Source organism: Ammodytes marinus, assembly GCF_949987685.1.
Source record: "Ammodytes marinus genome assembly, chromosome: 10".
NCBI classification, from domain to species: Eukaryota; Metazoa; Chordata; class Actinopteri; order Uranoscopiformes; family Ammodytidae; genus Ammodytes; species Ammodytes marinus.
The window spans coordinates 6,989,198-7,017,123 of record NC_137214.1 but is presented as its reverse complement, the minus strand read 5'-3'; the positions used below and the strand labels follow the sequence as shown (position 1 = coordinate 7,017,123).

Below are 27,926 nucleotides of genomic sequence, written 5' to 3'. Positions count from 1 at the left end.
CCTTGGGTTTCCATCATAAACCCTCATTCTGCACGACATGCCTCCAGCACTAGACGTGAGTCGCTTTCTAATGTGTGGACGGACGCAGCGTCGCGATTAGATTTGACCCTTCCCGCGTACCGTAGACAGTCAAATCTTCCTGTGTTGTGTACACACATGGATTAGCTTTGTTTATTGAATCCCTTGCTGCTTTTATCGGCATAACCTCTTGATTTTAGTACGTAGAGGACATTTCCAGTGTTCTTAACTAGAATGGAGGCCACGAATCGATCCAAAAAGGTAATTTTAAGCTATCTTTCACATAATGAAGAGGTTACACTAGCTACTGCTAGCTAAAGTAAGCTAGCTGGCCAATAACAAGTGTTACTTTATCTGGGTTTATTACACGCAGTTAAAATAATTGTAACAAGCCCACCTATAAAGTTTAACCAAAGTCTATAATAATAAGCTTCTGTATGATTTTATAATTTATAAACCGTTCCACTATTAGCGCTGTGTTACAACACGTACGTTTAATACGTAATTGTGACGTCTATAGTAACACAAAAGTTACCAGCCAGCTCACAAGATAAGTTGCTAAACGTGTTCAAGCTCATCTATCACACTCATAAGTTGAAGGCAGAGTTGCTGAAATCGGCTCAATTAACTTGTAATTGAGTGCTGCTGCGATATCAATATGTGGCAGTGTTGGGGAAGCGTTTTTCAGCATAGCCTTGCTCCCAATGACTTCACAGTGGAAGGAGTTGGTCATTGAAGGATTGCAAGCTATAGTCAGTTATTTCAAGTAGAATATACAACACGATCAAAAATATTGTGAGATAATTTTATCACGTGACTTATCTTAGCTCGTCCCATACCTTGTGTGTATGTTGAGTCTCGAAAAGCCTGTGTGTTGTATTTTCTTGCTGCAATTAACAGCATGTTAGACAGCCTATGGCAGAAGAAATACAAATTATGTTTCTACTTGATTGTTGTGTTTGTTTGAACAACAATATCACTTTTTGAATTGTCAATCCTAGTATCGTTGCATGTGAAACCTGCATATAAAGTCTAATGGCAATGTTAATGTGTTTGCACTTTGCACAGAGATCCCATGGGGAGGAGGATGAAAGGTCTGGTCCAGAAAAATCGGAGGACGACGACTATGTTCCATACGTTCCAGTCAAAATCAGAAAACAACAAATGGTAAGTGATTGCACTCTTTCTCTTTTTGACATTACTTAGTTAGGATGCACCAATGGCATCTGATCCACTGGTTTGTTAACTAGGGCCAAGATAAGAACCTTATGAAGTGGATCAGGGATGTTGGCTGGACGTGATCATTTCACATTCAATACCGTTAAAGGTGCACTATCCAGTTTGGTTTACAAACTCTCCGTGTAAATCTTGGTATCAAATTATTCTATCATCATTAATCGAGACAAAATTATTTTGAGGAACCTGGAACAAAACGTAAGACTAGAATATTTTTGTAAACTAAACTGTTGGCCCAGCTGCAGTAAACAACAACATTGAAACAGTAACTTTTAAGTTAGCTTTCTAACTTTAAACATTGTTCCGGGGATCCAATTTTCCTGCGAGGAAAGTTTGTTTATTCAGTTATGAGAATACATCTTAGAAAATTTTCACTTCGCTGACACACCCAAAGTTACATAGTGCAACTTTAATTCATCCATAGTGTTACAGCCACAGCAAAATTGCAGTCAGTTTTTCAGTACTAGAGGCAATCACTGGCCTCATGTTACCAATGACCACAATGAGTTATACGCAGTGAGCTCTATAGTTTAAAAACATTTTTTAGACCAAAATAGAATGGTATCGAACCAGGAAACTGTATTGGAAGATGCTCTGAGTTGACGTATCAATGGGACATGACCTGGTGAAATAAAAAATAAATGGGTCAATTAAATAATCAACATCTCATTATCATATTTGTTAGGTCCAGAAGATGTTGCGTCTGCGCGGTAAGGGGGTGGACGAGGAGCACAAGGACAGCGGTGAGGAGCAGAAGGACGAAGACGACGGCCTGGGTCCACGCTCCACCGTCAGTCTGCTGGACCAACACCAGCACCTCAAGGAGAAGGCAGAAGGTACCAGGCCCACACACACAATGAATCAACCACTAGGGATTAGGAATTGTCCACTGTTTTCATTCCCACCATGACACATGACCTATTTGACTTAAATGAGAAATAGCAGGTGATAAGGGTAAAATATGTATCGTATAGTTATCATCATGGACTTTGCCAGTTGATAACTTACATTAAACCAATATTTTTTTTAGTAGCTACTACAATTTCTTTCAGACTGGTTTTGAATAAATATGTAAATTTGAGAACAACTCATTATGCTTAACTTTGCATCTCCTTTAGAAACCAAAACTCTTTTATTTTATTCATTATTTACAACACATTAGTGTCCAAAATATTTACTGAACAGATTCTGGATAAAGCCTTTTATCATTTTATAAAACAAAAAATACTATTGTACAGTTCTTATTGTTACTGAATTGATATTTGCATGTTATCAAAATGTATCACAAATCAGACAATTAACAATCTATTAACAAATCCTTCTTTTATAACCTTCAGAATAGTGCTAAGAATGATTCTGTAAAACATTTTTCAAAGTATTGAAACAATGTGTTGAGTTAATGGCAGTTAAAGATGGTTGTATAGGAGAAACATACGGACGCAAACAGACAATGTTCAGTCAAAGAAACACCTTAATGTACATTTTGGACCTTTTTTATTTAATACCCGTATGAAAGAAGACATGTTATGGAAGCAAAATAGACAAAACAATATAAAATTGACCAGTGCTTGAAAAACAATGTAGTGCAATGTCACTGCACTGTTTAGCCTTAACATATCGTGATCATATTGCCTTTTTTTTTTTTTTTATCGTCACCATTTTAGTTGATACATTCACCTGCTTTGTGTTGTCGTGTCTACAGCCCGTAAGGAGTCAGCCAAGGAGAAGCAGCTGAAAGAGGAAGAGAAGATTCTCGAGAGCGTGGCAGAGGGAAGAGGTAACATAATGCCTCCATTTTGAATTCTTAGTCGGTTTTATTTCGATGAACTCGTTGATGTTAAAACAGTTTGTGCAAAATGTCTTAAATTCCAAGTCTAATTCTCTCTCTCTCTCTCTCCTCCGTCAGCTCTGATGTCTGTGAAGGAAATGGCCAAAGGTATCATATACGACGATCCCATAAAAACTAGGTGAGTTGTAAACCTGGTGAATTCTTTAAAGTAACCTTGTTTGTATATATTTATTTTCTAGCTTGTTACTTACCCCTGGATATTTCTCCATAGCTGGAAGGCGCCGCGCTACATCCTCAACATGCCCCCCATGAGACACGAGCGCGTCAGGAAGAAGTTTCACATACTGGTCGACGGAGAGGAAATCCCTTTTCCCATCAAAAGCTTCAGGGAGATGAAGCTCCCTCCAGGTGACGGCACACATAGTAGAAAACACACAGGCCTCGTTTCCACAGAGTGGCACAGTTCAGTTCGGTTACGGTTTAGCTGTGAATGGTAACCCTAGATCTGCTTTGGGTTTCCACTGCTGATAGTACCCTTACTTGGTAGGAGGGGGTTTATGCCAGATGACATTGGAAGGGGTCAGAGTATATATACAGTCTATGGGTCAGAGCCGTTTAACTTTCTCAATGAGGCATTCTGCTGTCTCGGGTGACTAACAACTGACCTCAAATCTGTTTTTTTTGCAGCGGTTCTAAAAGGTTTGAAAAAGAAGGGCATTGTGCATCCCACACCCATTCAAATTCAAGGAATCCCTACAGTGTAAGTACAGGACAAGCACTATGAAAACAGACTGTAAAATATGTCATGTTAACAGATTGTGGATTGACGGGGTGTGTGTCTGTAGTCTGGCAGGTCGAGACATGATCGGCATCGCCTTCACCGGTTCTGGAAAGACTCTGGTGTTCACTCTGCCCATCATGATGTTTGCCCTGGAGCAGGAGAAGAGGCTGCCTTTCTCTAAGAGAGAGGGACCCTATGGACTCATCATCTGCCCTTCAGTAAGACACAACTGTTTCACTACAGACACAGCTTTCAATTCTGGAGTAATATGGGAAAAAGGGAGAAAAAAGTAGAGGAGAAAGGCTTTTGGCATGCACTTTAACCCATTGATGACTTTGGCAATCTAGGATGCATGTCCTTAATGCCTGAGGGTTTTCTGAAAAAATTGTACGAATTGTCAAGTCTACCAAAACCTTAATATCGAAGCCCATAGAAACATGAAATAAAATACATTTAAAAGTTAAGGTTCACAGGTTTTATTTAAACATGCTCCCTTAGCGCTTACAAACCAACACATTTTTCTAAGAATCGTCAAAATTAGATGGGGGAGAAAAATAAATTAAAATAATATAAAATATTTTAAAATAATGTGCCAAACGAGGTTATAATACTGCTTCCTTTTAGCATGGATAGTAGTGACTGAGTGTGCAGTGGAGGGATAAAGATAGACAGATATAGGAAGGAGGAGTTAGCTTTATTTTATAATTTGGTTCAGTTATCACTGGCACCATAAATCTAACTTCCCAGTACAACTGGAACACAGACTGACTCCCGACAGTCGGGAGCTGGGCTGTATACCACGGAGATGAAAACGAAACTGAAACTTAACTATTGCCTGGCTGGCCTGAATTTGAGTTGGAGCAGCAAAATATAGCCTAAATTCATAAATATTGTTAATTAATAGATGCAATTGTTACGATCTCGACTTCCAAAGTCTGATCTGTAATGAAAAGCTAGTATCTAAGTTTATTAGTTATGTCCTATTAAACCTGCATTAACTAACCTGTAACCCAATGCTTTAACTACAACCCCTATTACCATCAAAGAGCTCCCCTACTCTCACGGCTTCTGCTTGAGCGTCTCACCCGGGCTCCAGGAGGTGAGCGCGCGGGATCTTAACTACTAGACTGCCTTGGGATTCTCTTAGATCAGTGGTTCTCAACCGGTGGGGCGCGCCCCCCCGGGGGGGCGCGGACACTCTACCGGGGGGGCGCGAGGGGGATGAAAAAAAAAATAAATAAAAAAAAATCTTAATTTTTTTTTTTTTTTTTTTTTTTTTTTTCTTGATATGTAGCCTAGTTCAGAGATGATATGTATTTTTTTTCTTTCTTAACTTTTTTTGATAGGTAGTTGCCAAGTTCATCACACAAACACTCCAATCCACTGATATGAGATCAGTTAGCAATTTTCAACTACTAAATTAATGGTAGGACTGTCGCCACTAGAACTGGTCTCTGTTCAGCAAAGGTCTTGAAAACAGCATAAGTGTGCTTGTGACATGCGTGCCACCCATGCACATGTATGGGCACGTGTCCCAGCAGATTTGAAATCTGAATAAAAAAATTTAAGTTTGTAGTTAGCAAGTGTAACATGTTCTTAGGGCAGAATTTCATAAATAAAGGTTTATTTTTTTAGCAAGATATTTGGTCAAAAGCTAGTTGACATCCGTCCCTCTGTCCAGTTGTTAGGCATCTGGCTGCTAGCAAGTTATGTTGTCTTGCTAATTTTACTATTCATCTGAACTGAAATAATATTTATTATCTTCGCCAGAATGCACCAGAATGCTTAGATTACATGTTAAAAACACAAAAAAATCTTCTGGGGGGGATGCCCCCAGACCCCCCTTCAGGGGTTTAGTTTTCTGACAAACATTACAATGAATACTAACATGATTTGGGCATTTGGGATTATAAATCATCTTTGAATTGGCTGTACAGCATATCACATGCTATTCATTCAGGGGTGCGATGGCCACCCCACTCTAGCTCTGTGGCCCACCTTGGCCACCCCCAGTCAAAATTTCCTGAAATCGCCACTGAGACACTCACAACTCCGCGTTCAGGCTGCACAGCACATTAATCGCAGGTAGCATTTTGAGCTAAAGCTGGCCACTTTCCAAATATTAAAGACAACCTTCTTCCCAAAACGGACAAAAATGAAAGTGTAAGGGCTGGGAAGATTTCTTACCTGAAACTATAGGCTATATTTCCCAACTATTTCAGACTCAAGAGTTTGATGGTAAAAAAAATAAAAATCTGTGAGGACAGTGCTTAATGTGTTCTCCTCAATGTTAAATGTAAATGGTCCCTTTTTTAAAGTTAATATCTTGATTGACTCAATAGTTGAAACATTCTCTGAACTGGGTTGTCAGACAGCAGTGTTTCCCATTAATCATAGACTTTGTTTTGTGAAGCTTTTTCATAACAGGTATACCTATTGTAGAATTTTTTCTGTGTATTTTCTATTTAGGCTACTATTTTCTTCTCTTCTAAGGAGATTTAAAACAAAACATTTCCTCAGTGTCTCATTGATACGATCTCATAATTAGCTTTTAAAGTGCACCAGAATGATGCATTTAACGTTAAAATATAAGAAATTTCCGGACCCCAACCCTAAACCCAATGTTCAACTCAAAGGTGCGCCACTGGCCTAGCCCTTGTGATAATAACAATAATAGATTATCTATCTATCTATCTATCTATCTATCTATCTATCTATCTATCTATCTATCTATCTATCTATCTATCTATCTATCTATCTATCTATCTATCTATGTAGGGTGGTGTGTGTGTGTGTGTGTGGGGGGGGTGTTGTCAGGGGCGGTGGGGGGGCCCAACTGCAATGACCCAGCTTTGGGGGGGCCCAGCTTGCAGAAGGTTGAGAACCCCTGTCTTAGATAAATAAAAGTGTCCTACTTAAACCCACTGTGTTCAGCGTTTCAATTCTTCTAAACGTATTCGTCTATTTCAGGAATCCCGTTTAGGTGTGAAATGTAACACTTTCTATTTGCTCCTGATGATCACTCCCCTATTTTAGGCAAAGGATATCTTTCACAAGTTATTTACTGTATTTTTATGTACCCGATGTTTATTAATTCCACCTCCTATAAAATAGAACAGATATACTATTTTCAGCATTCAACTACCAGCGTTAAACCTGGGAAGCCATTAAAAACAATTGTCTTTCTTTGATAAAAAAGGTATTTGTTATGAGGTTGTGTTCAATAATGTTGTCAGTGTGTAGGCCGTAGCATGAGTACCAACTTACGTTATGTCCAAGGGGGCGCTTCCCGTTCTTCCGTGGAAAACTCTCTATCTAGGTCCGGTAACACTGTCTAAACTAATTGGTAACTCAGACAAGAGGAACGTTTTACTGGTTTTTATTTATTCACATGATATTAAGAGTACATCATATATTAGAATACAGAAAAGATAGAAACAAGATTATTTGCCTATTAACTCATCAAAAAGAGTTTTTAAACATTTCCCCTAATAGATGTTAACTTGGTATTTTTCACAATTTGTTAAAGCCCAAGACCAGAGTTAATGCATGCACTCCGGTTTTAAACTTGCGCTCTAGCCCTATATAAAATGCATCCCTCTAGGTCTGTAAAAATGATAAGGACGTAAGGAAGATTGTTAACGACACCAGTCAGTAAATGGGCTTTCCCCAATCTCCGTTAATTCCAATCACCATTCTATTCAGACCTCTATTCTAATAATCCCCACCTAAAAGTTTTAGAATTTTACCAAGTCATCTGTGTTCAGAGACAGAGAGAGAGAGAGAGAAAAAGTGCTTGGTGAGTTCCTCTCATCAAAAGTTACCGAGTTGATCGCTCAACTGACTATCTTCCGTTCCTCCTCAGCTTTTAATACAAGAGGAGGTCTCTCCTCTCAGAAGGGAGGAGCCTATTCAACCAGCACATGAAAATCTCTCTGTATCGCCCCCTCTCTCCTGCTTCGTGAACATACCAAGTTACTGTTCTAACTTTCAAAAAAACATCAACACTTCCTTTGTTTTTCACAATAAAACCCACATCACTTCAAACTCCCCGGAAACCAAATACAAACAATCCAAAATTCAAAATAAAACAATGAACCACTTTGTCTAAATGTACGAATGGAACAGTTTTATCACATATTCGTCCATAATACTCAACACCCCCGCATGAAACTGAAAAAAGAGAACATTTATTTGTTGGCATCTTTAAACCATTCAATAAGTCACACCTTTCTCAAATCAGTCAACACAAAAATCATATATGTATATAGAAAAGAAAAACCACACACAAAAAACCTAATAAAACTACTTAAACTTAGGTTACAAATCATTCAATGCTATCAACCATGTTTGTACGCTTAGTCTGCTTTTTTTTTTTTTTTTTTTGTTATCAACACTTTCACCCCTACTCGGTGTCTACTCATCTCTACCTGGTTACACACACACAGGGTTATCTCACCTACTTGCCACTTTTCATTTAATTGTGCCATCCCAAACGATCCATTGCATCACAGAAGACGCCATCCATTATGATATAATCCGCAATATTTGTGTCCAAGTCATCATAACAGGACATCAAAGCCCATTTGAAATTTCCAAGCCGGTAGATCTTCACTCCGCATCTCAGGCTGAAGGAGACACACACATTCGTTGGTGATAATCCCGTCAAGAAGGTGCTTGCTTCCACGAGCCCCAACGATATTCCCTTCACCCAGATCTGGACTCCTGGATACCTATTCAGGCCGAGACGAGCATAGAACACATTAGACCATGTGTCGGAATCCTTCATCTGTGTAGGAGTCACCGCTTTGTGACTTTCATCGTAAAACACCAGCCTGGGCCAATTCGCTTCTGCGGGCACATATGATTCCCATGTCATCTGGCAGGCCTCTAGTGCTTTCATGATATTACACGCACTGACCTCTTCGTCGGGCAAGCTCATCATGGGTGGCTCTGTTGCCTCACTCGGATGTCGGCACCAGGGTAAGGAAGTAGGCCCCATCAGGTCCATGCCTCCGCTCCGTCTCATGTCGTTCAACCATGCCACCTGTATCACGTCCTCCAGCGGGGATACCATCTCAGTCAACATTTCGTCCAATGCCCCCAGTCCTGGGGACACGCTGGGAATAGGGTCCTGGTCCACTTCCAAATCCCACATGACATGGGAATACTCGTCTGATGGATACAGCATTATTTCCATCTCCTCTTGTGTTCCCTCATAGGTCACAGAAGGCTCCAGGGTTTCCCACGGCACTTCTTCATCCATCCCGTTTTCATTCCCGTCTGGTAGGCCCATTCTGCGTTGGAAATCATCCATTTCCAGTAGCTCAGATGCTTCCCGGGGATCGTCAGAGAACCCCTGCACGGACATAGGGTTTTCCACATCTGATCCTTCGGTTGACGATCCAGTCCGGTCTGTAACTGTCAGTTCCGCTATCACGGATAGTGCATCCTCCCAAAACTGTTCATAATTAGAACTGTTCTCATCATTGAAGAAGATGCTTTCATAGGACATGTCCTCATCATTCCCAACATAACTTGCTAAGTCTAGAAAACTGTTTTCATCTAGTTCATTACTAGGCCTAAGCGTACGCATGGTTGAGAAAAAAGAAAAAGAGAAAAAAAAACAAATAAAACAAATAAGAATAAGAAACAAAATGCACTGAAAGTAAGTTAATAATGAATTTAAACAAAACTAATCTATTGTTATATAATGAAAAACAACTCAAACTAAACACATTGAGAGTTAAAGAGAAAGGTGACTGATCAGTGTGTCCTCTCCTCAGAGATAACAGAAAATAATGAACCTTTGTCTCAGGTCCTTACTCCTTATACATTTCCGTCCCTCCCCAATAAAACGAAGTTCCAACAGATCTTTCACATCCCCAACCGGTGTCTCCTTCTACCTGTCTGTCTGACAGCCCGTGAGGTGACACAAAACACACTTACCACCCCCCTTACAGTAAGTTTTACAACCTTTATTAGGCTGCATACAACCAACTTACATATTGAAAGTAACACTCTCAGCATTTTACCTACAATTAATTTGGCTATGGGCAACAAACCCAGTTTGTGCAGTATTCCTACCACCATTATAATTAAAATAAAAATAACAATAGGAATAACATATTTTAAAAACCCAAAACTTTGGTAAAGTAAATCCACTACTAATTCTACTGCTCCTGTCCCTATGTGTTGTATTCCTTTCACCACGCCTTCAGTGGCTTTCTTAAAAATGTTGTTTAACGTAAATATCCCCATGTCTCTCGTTCCAAACCCGTCTAAACCGGCTTCCTCATAACCAGGGACAAACCCTTGTTTGCAATTTGTAATAGCTTGAAAATCTACTTCAGATGAGAGATTCTTTGGCCAGAATCTCAACATATTATAACCCTTAAAATCAATTGAAGGGAATGGGATACTCCAGGGATTTCGGACATCCAGGCCGTTTAACAACCAATGTTCTGGAAATACATTTTTCCCATAATAAGCAGATTGTGTAATAAAAGCGTATTTCGTCCCAACATGACACACAATTTCATTTACCCAGCTAGTTCTAGCTATCCTTAACTCTGAAAGTGACACTTGTTGAAATTCAGGCCTAGCCCCTGGGAACCCGTTTCTTATTGTGTCTTCTACAAAGGTTTCCCAAGTAACATTTAGCCATTTTCCAAAACGTTGTTCAAAAATCTTCTGAAATTTGGGAATGGGATGTTGAAAAGCATTCTTTACTTCTCGTTCGACCTGTCCCCAGAAGGTGTGTGAATTCAACATTATTTCATTAGTTATTGCATGTCTGGGCGGAGAGTTTGAAAAATACATGTCAATCAATTTTTCAAAACTCTTCCCTATCAATACTCCATCATGTAGTCTATATATTCTTGACCAAAAACTCTTTCTATTCACTAATCTGGCTTGATGCATGGTGGACTCTGCAAAAGAGTCCTTTTCATAACAATATTCGTAATTATCCTTTTCAGAACAAAAATCTTTCCCGTAATAACCATATTTTACAGATGGGTATTTGCCATCCGGGTTAGAGTGTGTCATCGTTTCACGAAGACCTAACGTATATGCTATATGTTTTCTACCTTTTTCAAATATCTCTTTGGTTAAAATAGAAGGTGGTGCCAAACAATTTTTGCACCCCTGTATTTCCAATGAAACCGCTCGTGGAGTGGGTTGTTTTGTTCCAATATATTCATAATAATGGGACCCATGCAACGAAAACCACTGCTGTTTCAAGAAGGTTTCCAAGAGATGTGACTGATAGTCTTTAAACGTATAGCTTAAAAAACATGGCTCTAATTTCAAAGTTTCCGAAGGTAACAAGCCTATCCCCACATACCTGTCTACTCCATGCGTAATAGTCATGGTTTCACGCCACAGATATTTTAAATGGTCGATTCCACAATTTGTGTGATTAAAGGCATGATATTGGTCATTCGCAGGCAGCCCCTTAAGCCGACAATATGGTCTAATAAAGTTATTATTTATTTCTTTTTGGTTTTCTGGATACCTACCCGTTTCTAACATAGATTTAATCACTACGGGAAGGGCCTCATACAATGTTTTATTAACACATTGCAAAAAATTACTCATAACAAGAGATCCGTTTTCTTTCAGCCATTTCTTGTTCTCAATATGTTCAAAATTCGGTACTAACATATAATATAGAACCTCCTCAGGAAATGAAACATTCCTCAACCAATTAAGTCCTCTTGGATACCCCACAAGTCCATAATTGGTTGATAGAACTTGTAAACCCCACTGAAAATATCTCTTATGTTGTAATTTAATGCTTCGTTGTCCAAAAAGCACTTCAAAGTATTTCTTAAATTCGGACTGAGGATGCCTTCGTCTTCTTACAGGACGCAAAGGTAATCGATACAAGGTATCAGTCCCCTCTTCCTCTTGTATTTTTTCATCCGGTGCAGTAGTGTTTTTCAACTCATAATTTTCTTTACTGGCCTCAGATCGTCCTTCAGGAAATATATACCTCCATAAATATGATACATGGATTTTGTTTGAAGATGGCATAGCCACCGTGGTGTAACTACTGATAGGTTTCGTGTAATTCTGATTTTTAGATACACTTAAAGACGTGGGCCTCCACTCTGACTTCAAAGGATCTGTGTATCTAATTAATGACCTATTATTAACAGTGAACCATGTACAATTTCTAAATTGTCTTTCTGGTCGCCTGGTGATATATCCGTTTTTTATGTTTGTCCAATTAGCGGTGATAGTCACACATTTGAATGTCAGCATGACTTTTAAAAACCATGATGTTTTGGTTAGAATGTGCGAGTCATTTACAAACGTTGACACATTCAATATCTCTTTGTCATCCGCGTCAACCTCAAATTTGTTGTGATTAACGTGAAACCAGGATGATGTACAATCTGTCTTTGTTAAAAGAGTTGTAATTCTTGAATTTAAGATTTGAAAAGGTTGCGTTTCCGACCTCCACAATTTATCCATAACTCCTGTCAGAATGTAAGAATCAACATCCAGTCCAGTAAGGTTAACATTCCGATTCAACATTTCCTCTACTAACAATTTCCGATATTTGGTTATATTCCGTTCTTTACATTGAGTGGGATGTTCACATGTAGATATCTCACTCGTACATGGCAACGGTTGTACATTATATACATCCTGAATAACAGATCCTATTCTTTCTTCCACTTTAATCTCCTTCACATCCCATATTCTAACTGAATATGTCGTGATTTGAGCATATCCTATAATAATCCCTAATAAAGCAGTAATAGTAAATATTATGTACATAAAACAGAGTAAGAAAGCATGATTCAATTCTCTCCGTCTTGTGGCTTCATATGTCACCACTGTTTGTTCTATCTTATTTATGTCAGCCCTTTCCCCCTTTATTTCCATTTTATACTCATTCCCTTTTTGATGTAATTAAAGGAATCAGCCAAAGTGAATTACACTTAGCTTAGGTTACTCCGTTAGAGTAGGCTTCTTTTTAAACAACTTTAAAATCCTATCATACTTACTTTTTGGTTTTTCTTTAGGCTCCAAAGCCGATTGAGACACAACTACTCTCGCCGTCTTCACATGGCCTTGTGATTCTTTGGCTAACACCATCTGTAGGTGTAACAGGAGGGTGGGAGCTGACCACCCCTTACTATGAGGTAGTGAACACGGAAGTATCACACTCGTAGCCCAATATGTGATATCTGTCTCCTGCTTCCTAGATAGTAAAGTTACCCAGTCCATTTCCTCATGCCGGGGTCTTCTCCCTACCGCAGCTCCACCATATTTAATAAACGCTCCCTCTAATAGTTGTAGCAGTATCGTTTGGAATTCTATTTCATAAGGTTTGCTCCGTTTCATTTTAGGAAACAACTCCTCTCTTCTGACATCTGGATACAGTGTCACAGTGGACACTGTTTTACTTCCGGTAAACAGACTAGGTCTATCAAGGCTTAGAATGGGAAACTGGGTTTTTATCATTTTTTGTAGAGGTGACAGACTAGGACCTAGGTCCAGAGTAGAGGTATACATCCCTAACTTTCTGTTAACACCTCTACGATAACCCAACCTTTCTGAATCAAAAGGATGGATGGTGCCGTCTCCTTTCAGTAATTCTAACCCTGAACTTAGCCCAATTCTTGTCGCATTCTCACAAGGTAACACCCCCTCCGGGGTTGACGAACATTGGCAGTCTCCATTAAAACCTACTGGATGATCATAACGTCCGATTATCATGCGTAACGCATATAAATTAAAACAATCGTTACAGAATACCAATCTACAAGAGGGTAAGCCCTCTCTCGAGCTCTCCGCATAACTGCAGCCACTAGACGCTATGCGAAACATCACTGGTCTGAGCGAGGCAGGTCCCCTCCATACGCTATCTGTAACACGGGCAGAACACGCCGCACATGAACCCAATACATACTTCCTCCACACCAGTCTTAATACACGTTCCCAGTTTTCTGGTATAACACCTTTTAATGCCAGAGATAAATTCTTTGTATTACTCCCCAGCCATATGGTCGCCCCCTTAGTTCCACAACAGTTTAGTATCCATGTGGCCTGTGAAGAATGTATGAACAAATCGCAAATGTCAACAGGTGTCCGTAGGCTAAGTGGATATGCAGAAGCCATAATGATATCAGATTATTTTATCTTCCGTAATTGAGTAGGATGCGCTGGTCCAAACTTCTTTAGTATAACTACGTTACCGGTTTGTGAGACTACTGTGTCTTTGCCTTCTACCTTTGATTTCCACTTCCCTTCTCCTAAATTAATTGACTTCCGTCCTACCCAAACTAACTCTCCTGGCATAAACGGTCCTTCTTCTTCACTAACCTGCCTAATCACCGGAGAAATCAATTTAGGTTGTTGTAAATATATATTTAGTCTAGTCAAATGTATTGGCTCATCCCAAGTTACTGGAGCATTTTTTATAATCCACTCCTTGGCTGCCCTTACTCCGCGTTCAGCTACTCCGTTTGTGTGCGATGAGTATGGGACAGACCAGACTTGTTGTACTGAGTGGTCTTGTAACACCTCATCAACCCACCTGTTTTTGAAATGTGACCCATTGTCCATTCTTAACGACCTAGTGGTTGGAAAGTGACATAGGTGGTCTCCTAATCTAACAGCTACGATTCGGCCTGTTGCAGCCCTCAAGGGATAAACATGTTTGTAAGAGGATCCATTGTCAGCAATTATTAAGAAATATTTATTTCCTAACTTGGTTCTACTTGTAAGGGGCCCAGCAATATCCGTACTGAAGTGTATCCCTGGCTCTTTACATACAATTTGTAATGGCTGAGGCATGTTTCTTTTATATCCTCCCACCAAAGCACACTGTTGACATCTCGATCTGATTAATGTTGTATGTGCACTGAGTGTAGGAATGTGTATTAAACGTTCTTTCACAAACTGTCTTATCCGTTCCAAACCTACGTGCCCCAGATTTTCATGTATTTCTAAAACTACCTCATACGCTTGATCTATCGGCACATTTATATGTTTATCTTTCGTTCTCCACTCGGGAGGGAAGACAACGCTTAACTTCGCCACTCTAAACCTAGTTTGGGCTAGTTTATCTACCTCTCGATTTCCTTCGTGGTCGAAGTCATCTATTTTCGTGTGGCTTTTAACATGTTCCCACTCTACTTTGATCTTCCCTGTTAATTCAGCTATTAAACTCCACAGTGTCTCATGCACCAAGGGTTCTCCCTTGACATTAGTGAATTCCCTGAGTTTCCAATATTCTAACTCCTGGCTGCCAGCCTTGTAACAATAGGAACTATCGGTTACAATCCTTAGGGCACAAATCCCAGCGTCTTTCGCACGTATAAGGCCCTCATGAACAGCAGTTACCTCTGCTGTCTGCGCACTACCCATACATCTCCCCGTGCGTCTTGCAATTACATTTCCATCCTCATCTTTCAATATATAAGCCCATACAGCCTGTTCATCCGCACCATGTAAGCTACCATCCGTAAACAAAGTTATCTTAGGTTTTTTATATGGCTTTTCCTCTGTTTTTACCGCTTTTAAAACCTGTCCTTCTAGCTCAAACTTTATTTGTGTATCAATGATCATTAACTCCCACTTTCCCCAACGAGATTGCATGGCCTTTGCGCCTGCGGTTGTTTGTTTAGTGGCTTCTTTTATACTACTTAACGGGGTAAAGAACACTACATCTTCGCTTCCCGCAACATCTTTTAACACTGGCCAGAATCTATACGCTATACATAAATATTTCTCTTCCCGAGTATATTTTTGTTCTGTAATTGACCAAGTGTTAGACAAGAATAACATTGGTCTTTTTGATCTCGCATTCCTTACTTCCACTCCTCCTCCGTTATCACCCACAGACAAATGTGCTTCTAGAGGTAGATGCGATTCCCGTTTTTCAAGTTGTACAGCATTATCCATTATGTATTGTTTCATTGTCTCATAATGTGCTACATCTTCTTCATTCAATAAAAAATCCTTAGGCGCTCCCTTGCGTCTTAGTTTTCCCTTTAATTTATGGAGGGGTGCCGCTAATTCACTCATTAAAGGTACATGGTTGCTAACGTACTCACAAATGCCTAAAAATCTTTCCAGGCATTTCACCGACGTTGGTGTCTGAAACTCTGCAATTTTTTGCTTATATTCATCTGTTAATTCTTTCCCGTCCATTGAGATCTTAAACCCTAGATACTGCAATTCACACTTCCCTATTTCACACTTCTTCAGACCCACTTTGAACCCCGCTGTCTTCAATCTAACCAACACCTCTTGCAGGCATTCCAAGTGCTCTGCTGCCCCCTCGTGGGTGAAATAGATATCGTCTATATATACTTTTAATTCCAAACCTTCCAATATTTTCATAATCGCTGATTGAAATACATTTGGACTGTTCTTGTATCCTTGCGGGAGCCTAAGCCATTTAAATGACTTGTTAAATACTTGGAAACAACATTTAAGTTGAGACTGTGGACATATAGGGATTGTCCAGAACCCATTGCTTAAGTCTAAACAGCTTTTATATCTGAGTTGAGGTAGCACCCTCATGGTCCGAGAGGGATTAATCAAACGTCTAGCGTCTGTGCAAGACCTTTTATTCAATTCAATTAAATTGTGTACTATTCTGCATGTCCCATCAGGTTTGGGCACTGCCAAGATAGGTAGGTTGGTCGGTGGGTTCTCCACCTCTTCTATAATTCCCAGCTCTACTAATTCATTAATAGTAGTCTCTACTTCCTTTCTTATTTCTTTTTTAATAGGGTAAGGCGGTTGCCGAGGCGGCATACCCCCCCTAATTGTGTGTGTAAATTGTTCTGCCTTGCCCACATCATTCTTGAACCTCGCATACTTCCCCATATACAACACTTCTCTAAGTTTAGCTTTATCAGGTAAATCACTATTTCGTACATGGAATTCAATTTGCGCGTCTACATCCATTTCTTTTAGATAAGACACTTTTTTGCACAACAACAAATCTCTTATGGAGATTAAATTATCTGTTCCTTTTACCCCTACCAAACCTTGATGATTTATTTCCTTTAATGAGGTGGTGGTCCCATCAGCTAACTCAACCACTCTCTCCTTCCCTGTCCCTGCGCCCTGCATGTTTATTGTAATATCGGCTCCGGTATCTACTCTGTAAACTGTGTCTTTGTAATCTGCATAGAAATTATAGTCCTCCTCCCACGTATATTTATTCAATAAATCTAAGGCTGGTCTATTTTTGGTTTCTTGTATTTCAGGTCCCACTCTTCCTGTTTCTTCCTCACTTCTGCTTTCTCCACATATGTCATATTCCCCCACACCTCGTTTTTTGCCCATGGCCGGGGATCTGACTGTGTTGTATTCTGCTCTTGAGACGTTTTTGGTATATATCTCCCTGAGTTTGTGTTCTTTGACTGCGCACCAAAAGTCTGTTTGGACTGATTCGTAAACTTGTTCACCGGATCCACCGCCTTGTCGTTTTTTGACTGCGTGTCTTTCCCTCCAGGTTTTTCCATTGCCTGTGTCTTTTTCTGCTCAGTGAATAGTTTCTGTTTTGCGTCGTAAACCGCTACTTCTTCCATTTTCTTTGAATATGAATAACCTCGCCATCTCAACGCTAGCTCATAGCCCCCCGATATTTCTTTTAATATTCTTTCCATGTGTATGTCATCATCTGTTATATGGTCCATCTCCACCGTGGCTAAAGTTAAAGTTGTGCGTTTGTCCCTAATAGCCTTTATCAAATTAGTTACTTTTTCGTCTATTCTACTCATTCCAGGTGTCAGTCTGGTTAATGCCAATATATCCCAGGGAGTCAAACCTTTTGGCAACCTACACTTCCTACTGATATTAAAAAACCCTATCACCGCGGGATTCGATAAGATCTGCTGACTGACACCTGTTTCTTTACACCTAGAGATAAACTGAACGTCTGTTTCATCTGTGTTTCTTTCCGGAATTTGGTATTTTAAATCTTTTGGGCTAACTGTCATATCTGTCCAGTGTCTTCTGTCCTCTATATTCGAAGAGGCCCTAACTGAGGTTTTATCATGCATATACTCATTAGCCCTTGTTTTGTCTGCTATGGGGAACGCTAATGTTGGATATCTTGAGTCATTAATCTCCTCCTCACCCTCTTCTCGTATGCTTCCCATCATTCCTCTATTCATATATTGATCTGCATACGTCGGAAAACGCGCCTCGTTTATATTTATCGGACTGACAGGCCTTCTTGGCTCATCTTCATATACCGGCGCACACTGAACTGCTGCTCGGTTTAACGTTATTGGCGGGGGTCTTACAACTTGTGCATAAGCCTGAGTTGCCATATCTCTCCTGATGTTACCCTCCCTGTAATAATCATATCCTGACGCTAGATATGCTTCCTTCCACGTATGAGGAATTTTATTTTGCATAAGCACTGTGTTTGCAGACGGCGCACCGGCTGTATACCTGGATTCCGCGTGGGTGATCGGATACCAATCTAATATCAAATCTTCTCCATCTACACTTTCCCACAGTTCACTAACGGGCTGTACAAACTCTGTTTGTGGATTATAAGCAAACCCGTCCGACGTCATCCATACAGGGGGAAGCGCTGGCAGTCTATGGGGGTTGTATTGTTTCCTGACATACGGCCCAGCACCCCCATGCCTCCCCCTCGCTATCGGCGCCAGACTAGGGGCAAAGGACACTAATGGTCTGGACCCTCCATGCTTTGATGTACCACTAGGTGTTGACGTTTTGAAGTCAATTGACCCCGACCGGTTATCACCCCCCCGCGCGGGGCTAGGATATGGTGTACTCGGTCGTCTCCTTCCTCCCCCCTCCAAGTATCCATCTGGCTTTCCTGTCTCCTTCTCCTCTTCTGTAATGTCAGTTAGTGGAAACCTTGCGTATGCTTCCTCTAATTTTTCGTGTAAATACTGTTTCAAATCAGGAGTATCTACCAAAAGTCTAACTATAGGCGCACATTTTTGTAAGGGTACTGATTGGGCCACTGCCTCTATTAGCCGTCTTATATTAATGCCTTTATAAGTTTTTCCCTGTGTGCGAACTCTTACTGTCAATACGCGTGCTGAGGCCTGTTCAGCCCATGTAATTACTGTCCTGATCGCTGTTTCCAGTGGTCTACTAATCTTTTCGATAGTAGGCTGCTCGCTTCGGGAGTACTCCCTGTCCGTTATGACAACATGAGCACAGGTGTCATACCACTGTTTGGCTATGTCTCCTGGATCCACCTCTACCACTTGGCCTACTCGCAGGCCCCCGAATCGGTCTCCACTACCAGCAAACGTGCTTATCATGGCATCCGCCCTCGCGCGTCTACTGTGTGCCTGGCCCATCATCCTTCTCACTTCTGAATCATAATCTGGAGAATCTGTTAAATCTTTCTCATGAAACACCAATAGTGGGCCTATTCCATAAGTCATGTCTACTTGATCTGGTGCTTTTACTTCTACCAAGAACCTAATGCTCCCCAGTGTCATGATGTCTCCCCCAGTGGGCCCAGCACCCCTGTATCTCGGTTCAACTGGTCCAGCATACAGCCCCTCGGTTTCAGCTAACCCCTCTCCTTCTTCTTCTTCTTTCGTTTCCCCCTTTCGAGCAAACGACACGTCCTGGAATAATTCATTTATTAATGTAGAACTGAAATTCTTTAATCCCTCCTCCCATTCGTTGTATGTGACAGTTTCCTCCACACACAGAGTTATGTTCAGAGCAGCGCCTAAACTGTTCCAGGCTAACATAAAAGCCTTCAGTGAATCTAGATGACTGTATTTATAAATACCACACCCGAATGGCGTCATTATGAGATTATTCGGTTTGCCTTGATTGACCTGAGTAAGAGCTACGTGCATTACCCTTTCATATGCATATTTTAACACTTTCATAGGGTCCTCTCCTTCTAGTCTAACCGAATGATGTAACACCACATGTAATACACATGTTACATTCTTATTTACACTCTTTTCTGTGACTAGTACCATGTCTCTTTCGAAGAAACCCTGATACTCCTCCCTTAACCTTATACTTTCCTGTTGCATAATATCTCCGGTTATTTTCACAATGGCCAGAGCCACTCCTCCCTTATGAGCCAATTTTGTATTTGCAGGATTTACTAACATACAGGCACCCGGTTCCACCAATTCCTCAAGTGGAACCTGAGTGATGATTAATCTCCCCCTATTGTTTTTAATGGTTCCTCGGATGTTCGTAGATTTGCGCACCGGTTTACCCGTGCTATCTAATACCTCACCCAAACCACCCCCTCCAGAACTACTTACTCTATATGCCGGAGGGCGAAATGCCAATTCAGGCCACCGTCCCTCCGCCCCACCTCTGAAATCAAACTCGTCCGTGGACCCTCTAAACACATCCCCCGTCAGCCCCTCAACCCCCTCCGCTAAAGGGGCCGTGGGCTGTCTTCCTCCGGGGAATTCCTCTGCTTCTTCCCCCTTGTCTGAGCCATACTCAGTATTTCCATCCATCCCTAATTGTAAAGTAACCACAACCCAGCCACTAAAAACAATTAAAATTGAACGTGTATAAATTAAAAGCTTAACAGCCCTTAATGTAAATATGGTAGTTTCAAGTCGTTTGTCCTTTCGTGGTCCCTATTTCTTTCACGGCAGCTGATCAGGATACCTAGAAAATCACCACTGTCTGAGATCACCAAAATGGATACAATCAGTTAAAAGGGGAACTGTAATATATTTATCGCTACAAATATATCCCATTGCCTGACTTCGATCATTACAATCTAATGACCACAAGTACCAGTACCACCTAAACTTAGTACGCAGAACACAATTGTCTCATCCACTAAATCACTATCCTGTCCGCTCCTGAGTATCGTTTACTCACAGTGTGGTTTTCCACTCACCCCGTTCTCTATACCTAACAGACCATACTTCCCATTTTTCTCAGACAAACTAAAGCCCGGCCGAGTTTTTAAAGAAAGAATGTATTTTGCCTCCTGTTATAAGGTATGTTTACTAAGAATGAGCAAAGCAGACTACGAGAACCTCTGTCCAAAAAGCCGGTTCGTGGGTTTCAATTTGTTTTATTAAAATTAAAAACCCCTTTTTAAACATCGACCCTCCCAGTCTGGCAGACCGCAATTGCTTCCTCGGCTTGTTTTCGCCGGTTGATAAAGAATCTTTCCCTCACGGGAGTCGGTTCTTGTATTTTAAGCCCGCTTCCCAAAGTTATTCCTATTACCGATAAAACAGTTATTTATCCAGTCATACAAAACTAACAATGTTCCAGCGAGCCCCACGGAACGGGCGCCATGTTACGATCTCGACTTCCAAAGTCTGATCTGTAATGAAAAGCTAGTATCTAAGTTTATTAGTTATGTCCTATTAAACCTGCATTAACTAACCTGTAACCCAATGCTTTAACTACAACCCCTATTACCATCAAAGAGCTCCCCTACTCTCACGGCTTCTGCTTGAGCGTCTCACCCGGGCTCCAGGAGGTGAGCGCGCGGGATCTTAACTACTAGACTGCCTTGGGATTCTCTTAGATAAATAAAAGTGTCCTACTTAAACCCACTGTGTTCAGCGTTTCAATTCTTCTAAACGTATTCGTCTATTTCAGGAATCCCGTTTAGGTGTGAAATGTAACACTTTCTATTTGCTCCTGATGATCACTCCCCTATTTTAGGCAAAGGATATCTTTCACAAGTTATTTACTGTATTTTTATGTACCCGATGTTTATTAATTCCACCTCCTATAAAATAGAACAGATATACTATTTTCAGCATTCAACTACCAGCGTTAAACCTGGGAAGCCATTAAAAACAATTGTCTTTCTTTGATAAAAAAGGTATTTGTTATGAGGTTGTGTTCAATAATGTTGTCAGTGTGTAGGCCGTAGCATGAGTACCAACTTACGTTATGTCCAAGGGGGCGCTTCCCGTTCTTCCGTGGAAAACTCTCTATCTAGGTCCGGTAACACTGTCTAAACTAATTGGTAACTCAGACAAGAGGAACGTTTTACTGGTTTTTATTTATTCACATGATATTAAGAGTACATCATATATTAGAATACAGAAAAGATAGAAACAAGATTATTTGCCTATTAACTCATCAAAAAGAGTTTTTAAACATTTCCCCTAATAGATGTTAACTTGGTATTTTTCACAATTTGTTAAAGCCCAAGACCAGAGTTAATGCATGCACTCCGGTTTTAAACTTGCGCTCTAGCCCTATATAAAATGCATCCCTCTAGGTCTGTAAAAATGATAAGGACGTAAGGAAGATTGTTAACGACACCAGTCAGTAAATGGGCTTTCCCCAATCTCCGTTAATTCCAATCACCATTCTATTCAGACCTCTATTCTAATAATCCCCACCTAAAAGTTTTAGAATTTTACCAAGTCATCTGTGTTCAGAGACAGAGAGAGAGAGAGAGAAAAAGTGCTTGGTGAGTTCCTCTCATCAAAAGTTACCGAGTTGATCGCTCAACTGACTATCTTCCGTTCCTCCTCAGCTTTTAATACAAGAGGAGGTCTCTCCTCTCAGAAGGGAGGAGCCTATTCAACCAGCACATGAAAATCTCTCTGTATCGCCCCCTCTCTCCTGCTTCGTGAACATACCAAGTTACTGTTCTAACTTTCAAAAAAACATCAACACTTCCTTTGTTTTTCACAATAAAACCCACATCACTTCAAACTCCCCGGAAACCAAATACAAACAATCCAAAATTCAAAATAAAACAATGAACCACTTTGTCTAAATGTACGAATGGAACAGTTTTATCACATATTCGTCCATAATACTCAACACAATTTGTTGTGTGATTTTCGTCAGTAGCCTATAGTAGATCTAGATTCTGTGCTCTGAACGCCACTAACTGTTCTGTAATACACTATCGCCGTCACAGCTGGCATATTTTTTTTATTATTTTTAGTTATTTATTTATTTTTAATTGTTTTGATTGACGTGATTTTCGGCAAACCACACAACTTTTGGGTGGTCACGTGGTCTTAACAAATCAACAAAACCCATATCCTGTGTATTTGAACCAATGACGGTGCATTCTATGCTGCGCACGCCATGAAAATGAGATAAAGTAACAATGCTGCGCTACGCAGCAGCCGGCAGGAGATACAATGTGGCATCGCGCAGCAGCCGTCATCAATGGGTTAAATGAAAAACAACATTGAGAATAAACCAAATGCTTCCAGACTGCAGTAAAGCTGGAAAGATATTGGGGAGATTCAAACTTCCGGGATCAATAACTCACAAGAAAATGTCATTAAAAAAGGAGACGTCCTCTAATCTGGACTAATAACTGCAGTGCACTGTTTCAGAGTGAAGGTGTTGAATATTTTTCTCTCCAAATCTTAAAACTGCTCTCTTATCCCACATCACATATAGAGAGCAATGTTATAAGTGGAGCTTAGAGGGCATCTCATTTTTGTTACAATTAGGCTGTAGCCCATTGTCTGCCTTATAAAATATTGTTATATACGTCTGATTTGTTCTTACAAAATAAAACGGCATTAGGATTCTAATAGGTGACTTAAACATTGTCACACATTAATCAGTGGGACCGTTTCCACATCTAACGTGCGCTTACTACAAAATCCCTCTGTTCTGTGGGCGACCATCAAATCACAGATGATTATACAGCAATTTCTTCAGCTTTTTTCCCCCCTGGCACAGATGGCCTTTACTGCCAGCTATCCCAGCTTTGTTTCCTGCAACTAAGCATATCTGACTTTAAAACCCTTCCCCTTATTATTTCACCCCCCTAGAGAGAGTTGGCGAGGCAGACCCACGGCATCATCGAGTATTACTGCAAGCTGCTGGAGGACGAGGGAGCGCCCACACTGCGCACTGCCCTCTGCATCGGAGGCATGTCTGTCAAGGACCAGATGGAGATAGTGAATCGGTAAGTAAGACTGAACTTCTGAAAAGGCAGATATTAAAATAACAATATTTAGTTATTCAACTCTAATAAACACAATTTCAAAGTGGGTCCAATAGTGAGACATGTATTACTATTGTGGAGCCCCAGTTTATTTCAGCCGCATTGATATGTTTTCCCAAGCATTTGTTTGCCTCCAGACCGCCATTTTATTTTTTTACTTTAAAAGCTCCCGGAATAAATTATTATAGAAAGCATATCGGTACGTAACATTTCACGCCACCTGGACACTCATAACACTGTAAAGGCAAAATGTGTTGTGGTGTCTGAATGTGTCCCTCCTTCTCGTTTGCAGTGGTGTCCACATGATGGTGGCGACCCCCGGCAGACTGATGGACCTGCTGCAGAAGAAGATGGTGAGTCTGGACATCTGTCGCTACCTGGCTCTGGACGAGGCTGACAGGATGATAGACATGGGCTTTGAGGAGGACATCAGAACCATCTTCTCCTACTTCAAGGTGAGGCTCTCCAACCATAGGGGAATAAACCCAGTAGATTGTTCTTCTTTTTTTTTCTTCAAATTTTCTCCCGGTCGTAAAAAAAGCTCCAACCAGATAAGTATTTATTCAGAGCCAGCCTTGATGGGAAAAAAACCTCACAAGGTAACATGTGTTGTATACATCATTTTAAATAGACTGTCGACTAGATAAGGGGTCATGAATAAAAGCCGGAAGGGTTCTTCAGCTTCTCCGGCAATTTCCCTGGTCAAGACCTAGTAACATTGCCGAGAATATGCTGGGAAGGCTGCAGTGTGAATGAAAGGCGCAACATTACTGGGAAAGGGGCACGTACTTACGTCTGTGTGACAAAAGACATATTTAATCCACAACAGCAGCAGAAAACCATTGTCCTGTTGTTTGTTAGGCTCCATTCTTCAATAATGGATGGGAATTGTTTTCAACACAGTCCTAATAGTTTGAAGAGAAATAGCAAATTATGTCAACATGTATGAATCCCCCAATGGCTGGCCGGTCAGTCCTTTCATCAGCTGCTGGGCTCAGTCATTTCAGATCATTTGAATCAAATCTTGTCAGAATAACTTGAGCTTGGGGAGAAACAGCCTGGCTTTTTTTAAAGACCCATAATGTGTGTTTTTGTATTCCAGGGTCAAAGACAGACCCTGCTCTTCAGTGCCACCATGCCCAAGAAGATCGCCAACTTTGCAAAGAGCGCTCTGGTCAAACCCATCACCATCAACGTGGGCCGGGCCGGTGCTGCCAGCTTGGACGTCATCCAGGTATGTTCATATCTTCACTTGGCTTATTTTATGGCTAAAATAAGTGTTTTTTGTTGTCATAGTCGGGGTAATTCATTGCTTTCAATCTACAAACCTTGCTGATATAAGAAGTGTGTGCTTTGTGCAGGAAGTGGAATACGTCAAAGAGGAAGCCAAGATGGTGTACCTGTTGGAATGCCTCCAGAAAACACCCCCTCCGGTCAGCATACTCCACATAATATGACATACAGTACCAAAAGTCTGTGAATCTAACCATGTCAAATGTTAAAAATATGTGTCCGTTCACATTGACAGGTGCTGATCTTTGCTGAGAAGAAAGCTGATGTAGACGCCATCCACGAGTATCTGTTGCTGAAAGGAGTGGAGGCAGTGGCCATCCACGGAGGAAAAGGTACGCTAAAATCTATTCTAATGGTCACAATATACAGCGATTGGTTCACATGAAAACCGGCATCAAGTTCAACTCAGACGGCAAGCCGGATGTCATTGAAATGGACCAGAGCTAGGGGTACAATTTGATTGGGCCGGCAGAGAATACTGTGGCAACGATAGATGTCAATGCCGTCAAAAGTGTACATTTCTATACTTTTTGCCGTTCTCCGAAAAGGAATTTACAACCGGATGTTACATGGTTCCTAAATGCATCGTGGGACAAGGTAGACGCCAAGTGTATAGTCCTCCTTTCACTGTCCATGCTGGAAATGAATGAATAAACTTAGGTTTTCTAACATTTGTTTGAAGTTTGCGATATAATATTATGAGAATGCTCAATGTTGTATGTATATGTATTGGAAGATATATAAGATATAGAATAATAGACACATGTTTAACATGCACCGTCTGCCTGATTCCATGCGAATGCTAGCCTGGCATTCCCAGACCTGCCACTAGGCGCTGGCAAATTAAATTTGCTGCGCGTGTTGGTGTGGACACGCTCCGTTGAAGCTTTATCAAGAAAGCCAGAAATCTGGCTGGTGGTTTCAATTGGTTCTATCTAATATGGGAGCGCCAGAGCCCTTTTTATATGGTGCTCTGGGGAGGACGTAACCGGATGACGACAGTGACGTGCATGCGACGTCGAAGCTGTGATAGTAAACATCAGATATGGCTGCGGATATGTTGTGTGAGTTTGAGACTGCTTTGGCCTCGACCCTTAACGATTTGGAAGACGGCACTCAAATCTTTCATTAGCAAGTAATTGGAATGTTCTGTTTTGCCGACCGACCACGGCAAAAGTTTAATTTAACAGTTTAACAGCTGTTCGCTAAACGAAAGGGGTTTACGTCGCCTTGTGCATCGCTCTGATTGGTTGTAGTGCTATCCAACTGCGTGCAGTGGCATTTGAAATGCACGAGTAGGAGCCGCCCCTTGAGTTGGAAATTACTATTGATCGTGGCCAGACCCTCTATTGTTTAAGATATCAGGGTCTGGATTTCCAGGCTATGCGAATGCTGCATTCCTCTTGGATTTCCTTGTAGTTGCTTGTCATTACCACCAGATGCCAGTGTCACCATGTCTGCTTCATAGCTCTCACATTTTCCATTTTTATTTATTTAACATTTATTTATACTCGAGATATCATTGAGGCGTGACCCTCATTTACAATGATGTCGAGAAACAAAAACAACAATACAAACACAATATACAATCCATTTGTTAGTTTTCACCATGTCATAATTGTTTGTTTTGTTTTTCAGATCAGGAAGAAAGAACAAAGGCCATAGAGGCGTTTAAAGAAGGAAAAAAAGATGTGTTAGTGGCCACAGACGTTGCCTCCAAGGGTCTGGACTTCCCAGCCATACAGCATGTGGTGAATTATGACATGCCAGAGGAGATAGAAAACTATGGTAAGAGGATGGCCTGGAAAAACTGCTATATTATTATGTTATTGGAGCTGGTTTGTTATAATACATTTTATTATTTCAGTCCACAGAATTGGAAGAACTGGACGATCGGGCAAGACCGGTATCGCCACTACGTTCATCAATAAAGGCTGTGGTAAGGCAAAATACCAACCAGGAATAAAGAATTGAATTCATTTCTGTATAATTTGCGATGTAATACAGTGAATTTTATGATCTTACCTTAATGTTAAATGACAATAGATGAATAAGAGTTTGTCTTTCCCCGTAGATGAGTCAGTGTTGATGGACCTCAAAGCTCTGCTGGTTGAAGCCAAGCAGAAGGTTCCTCCAGTGCTCCAGGTGCTGCAGACAGGAGATGAGACCATGCTGGACATCGGAGGTAAGCTGTCCACACCACATGCCTTCTTTTTCTTCTGGCCCTATGTTCTTCACTGATGGGTTATTCTATAAGAACTTAACTTTAAGAACTTAACTTAACTTTAATGTTGCTCTTAACTTAAGGCAAGACACTGCAGGTGAATAGGTTTTAAAACATGTTTAACTTCCATTAATACTATTTATACTAGTATGAGAGAAGACATGATATGGAAGCGAAATACAGAAATCTCAAAATTGACCATTGACAAATGACCATTGCTCGAAAAAACAATATTTTTACCTTGCTGTGCCTAGCCTTAAATCAACTCATCTCAGACAAAAAATAGCCTAGTGTGTGTGTGTGTGTGTGTGTGTGTGTGTGTTTGTGTTTGCAAAGCCTCTCTAACATAACCTTTCTTTTGTGATTTTTTTTTTTTTCAACAGGGGAGAGGGGCTGTACGTTTTGTGGCGGTCTGGGTCATCGTATTACCGACTGTCCCAAGCTTGAGGCCATGCAGACCAAGCAAGTCACCAACATCGGCCGCAAAGATTACCTGGCTCACAGCTCAATGGACTTCTAAGAGTTTTTTTTTTTTATTTAAAAGAGGGAAATAAACTCCACAACGCTCGGGCGGAACTGAAAAACACTTCTGTGGAAATAGTACAATAATGTTGTCGTGTCACCGACCAAAGGAAGTGTGTTTTTATCA

The 27,926-nt window shown here is 40.7% G+C and overlaps 1 protein-coding gene across 1 annotated transcript; it reads left to right on the top strand.

Moving 5' to 3' along the window:
* Positions 1 to 134: 134 nt before the first annotated feature.
* ddx41 (DEAD (Asp-Glu-Ala-Asp) box polypeptide 41) lies at positions 135 to 27,926 on the top strand. The gene is made up of 17 exons (XM_080035885.1): positions 135 to 279; positions 1,087 to 1,185; positions 1,940 to 2,090; positions 2,957 to 3,031; positions 3,161 to 3,221; positions 3,315 to 3,451; positions 3,731 to 3,803; positions 3,889 to 4,042; positions 23,585 to 23,721; positions 24,053 to 24,215; positions 24,863 to 24,994; positions 25,122 to 25,193; positions 25,289 to 25,385; positions 26,692 to 26,841; positions 26,921 to 26,992; positions 27,128 to 27,238; positions 27,661 to 27,926. Exons 1-17 carry the CDS (start codon positions 253 to 255, stop codon positions 27,795 to 27,797), a joined length of 1,848 nt encoding a protein of 615 aa, XP_079892011.1. The 5' UTR covers positions 135 to 252; the 3' UTR covers positions 27,798 to 27,926.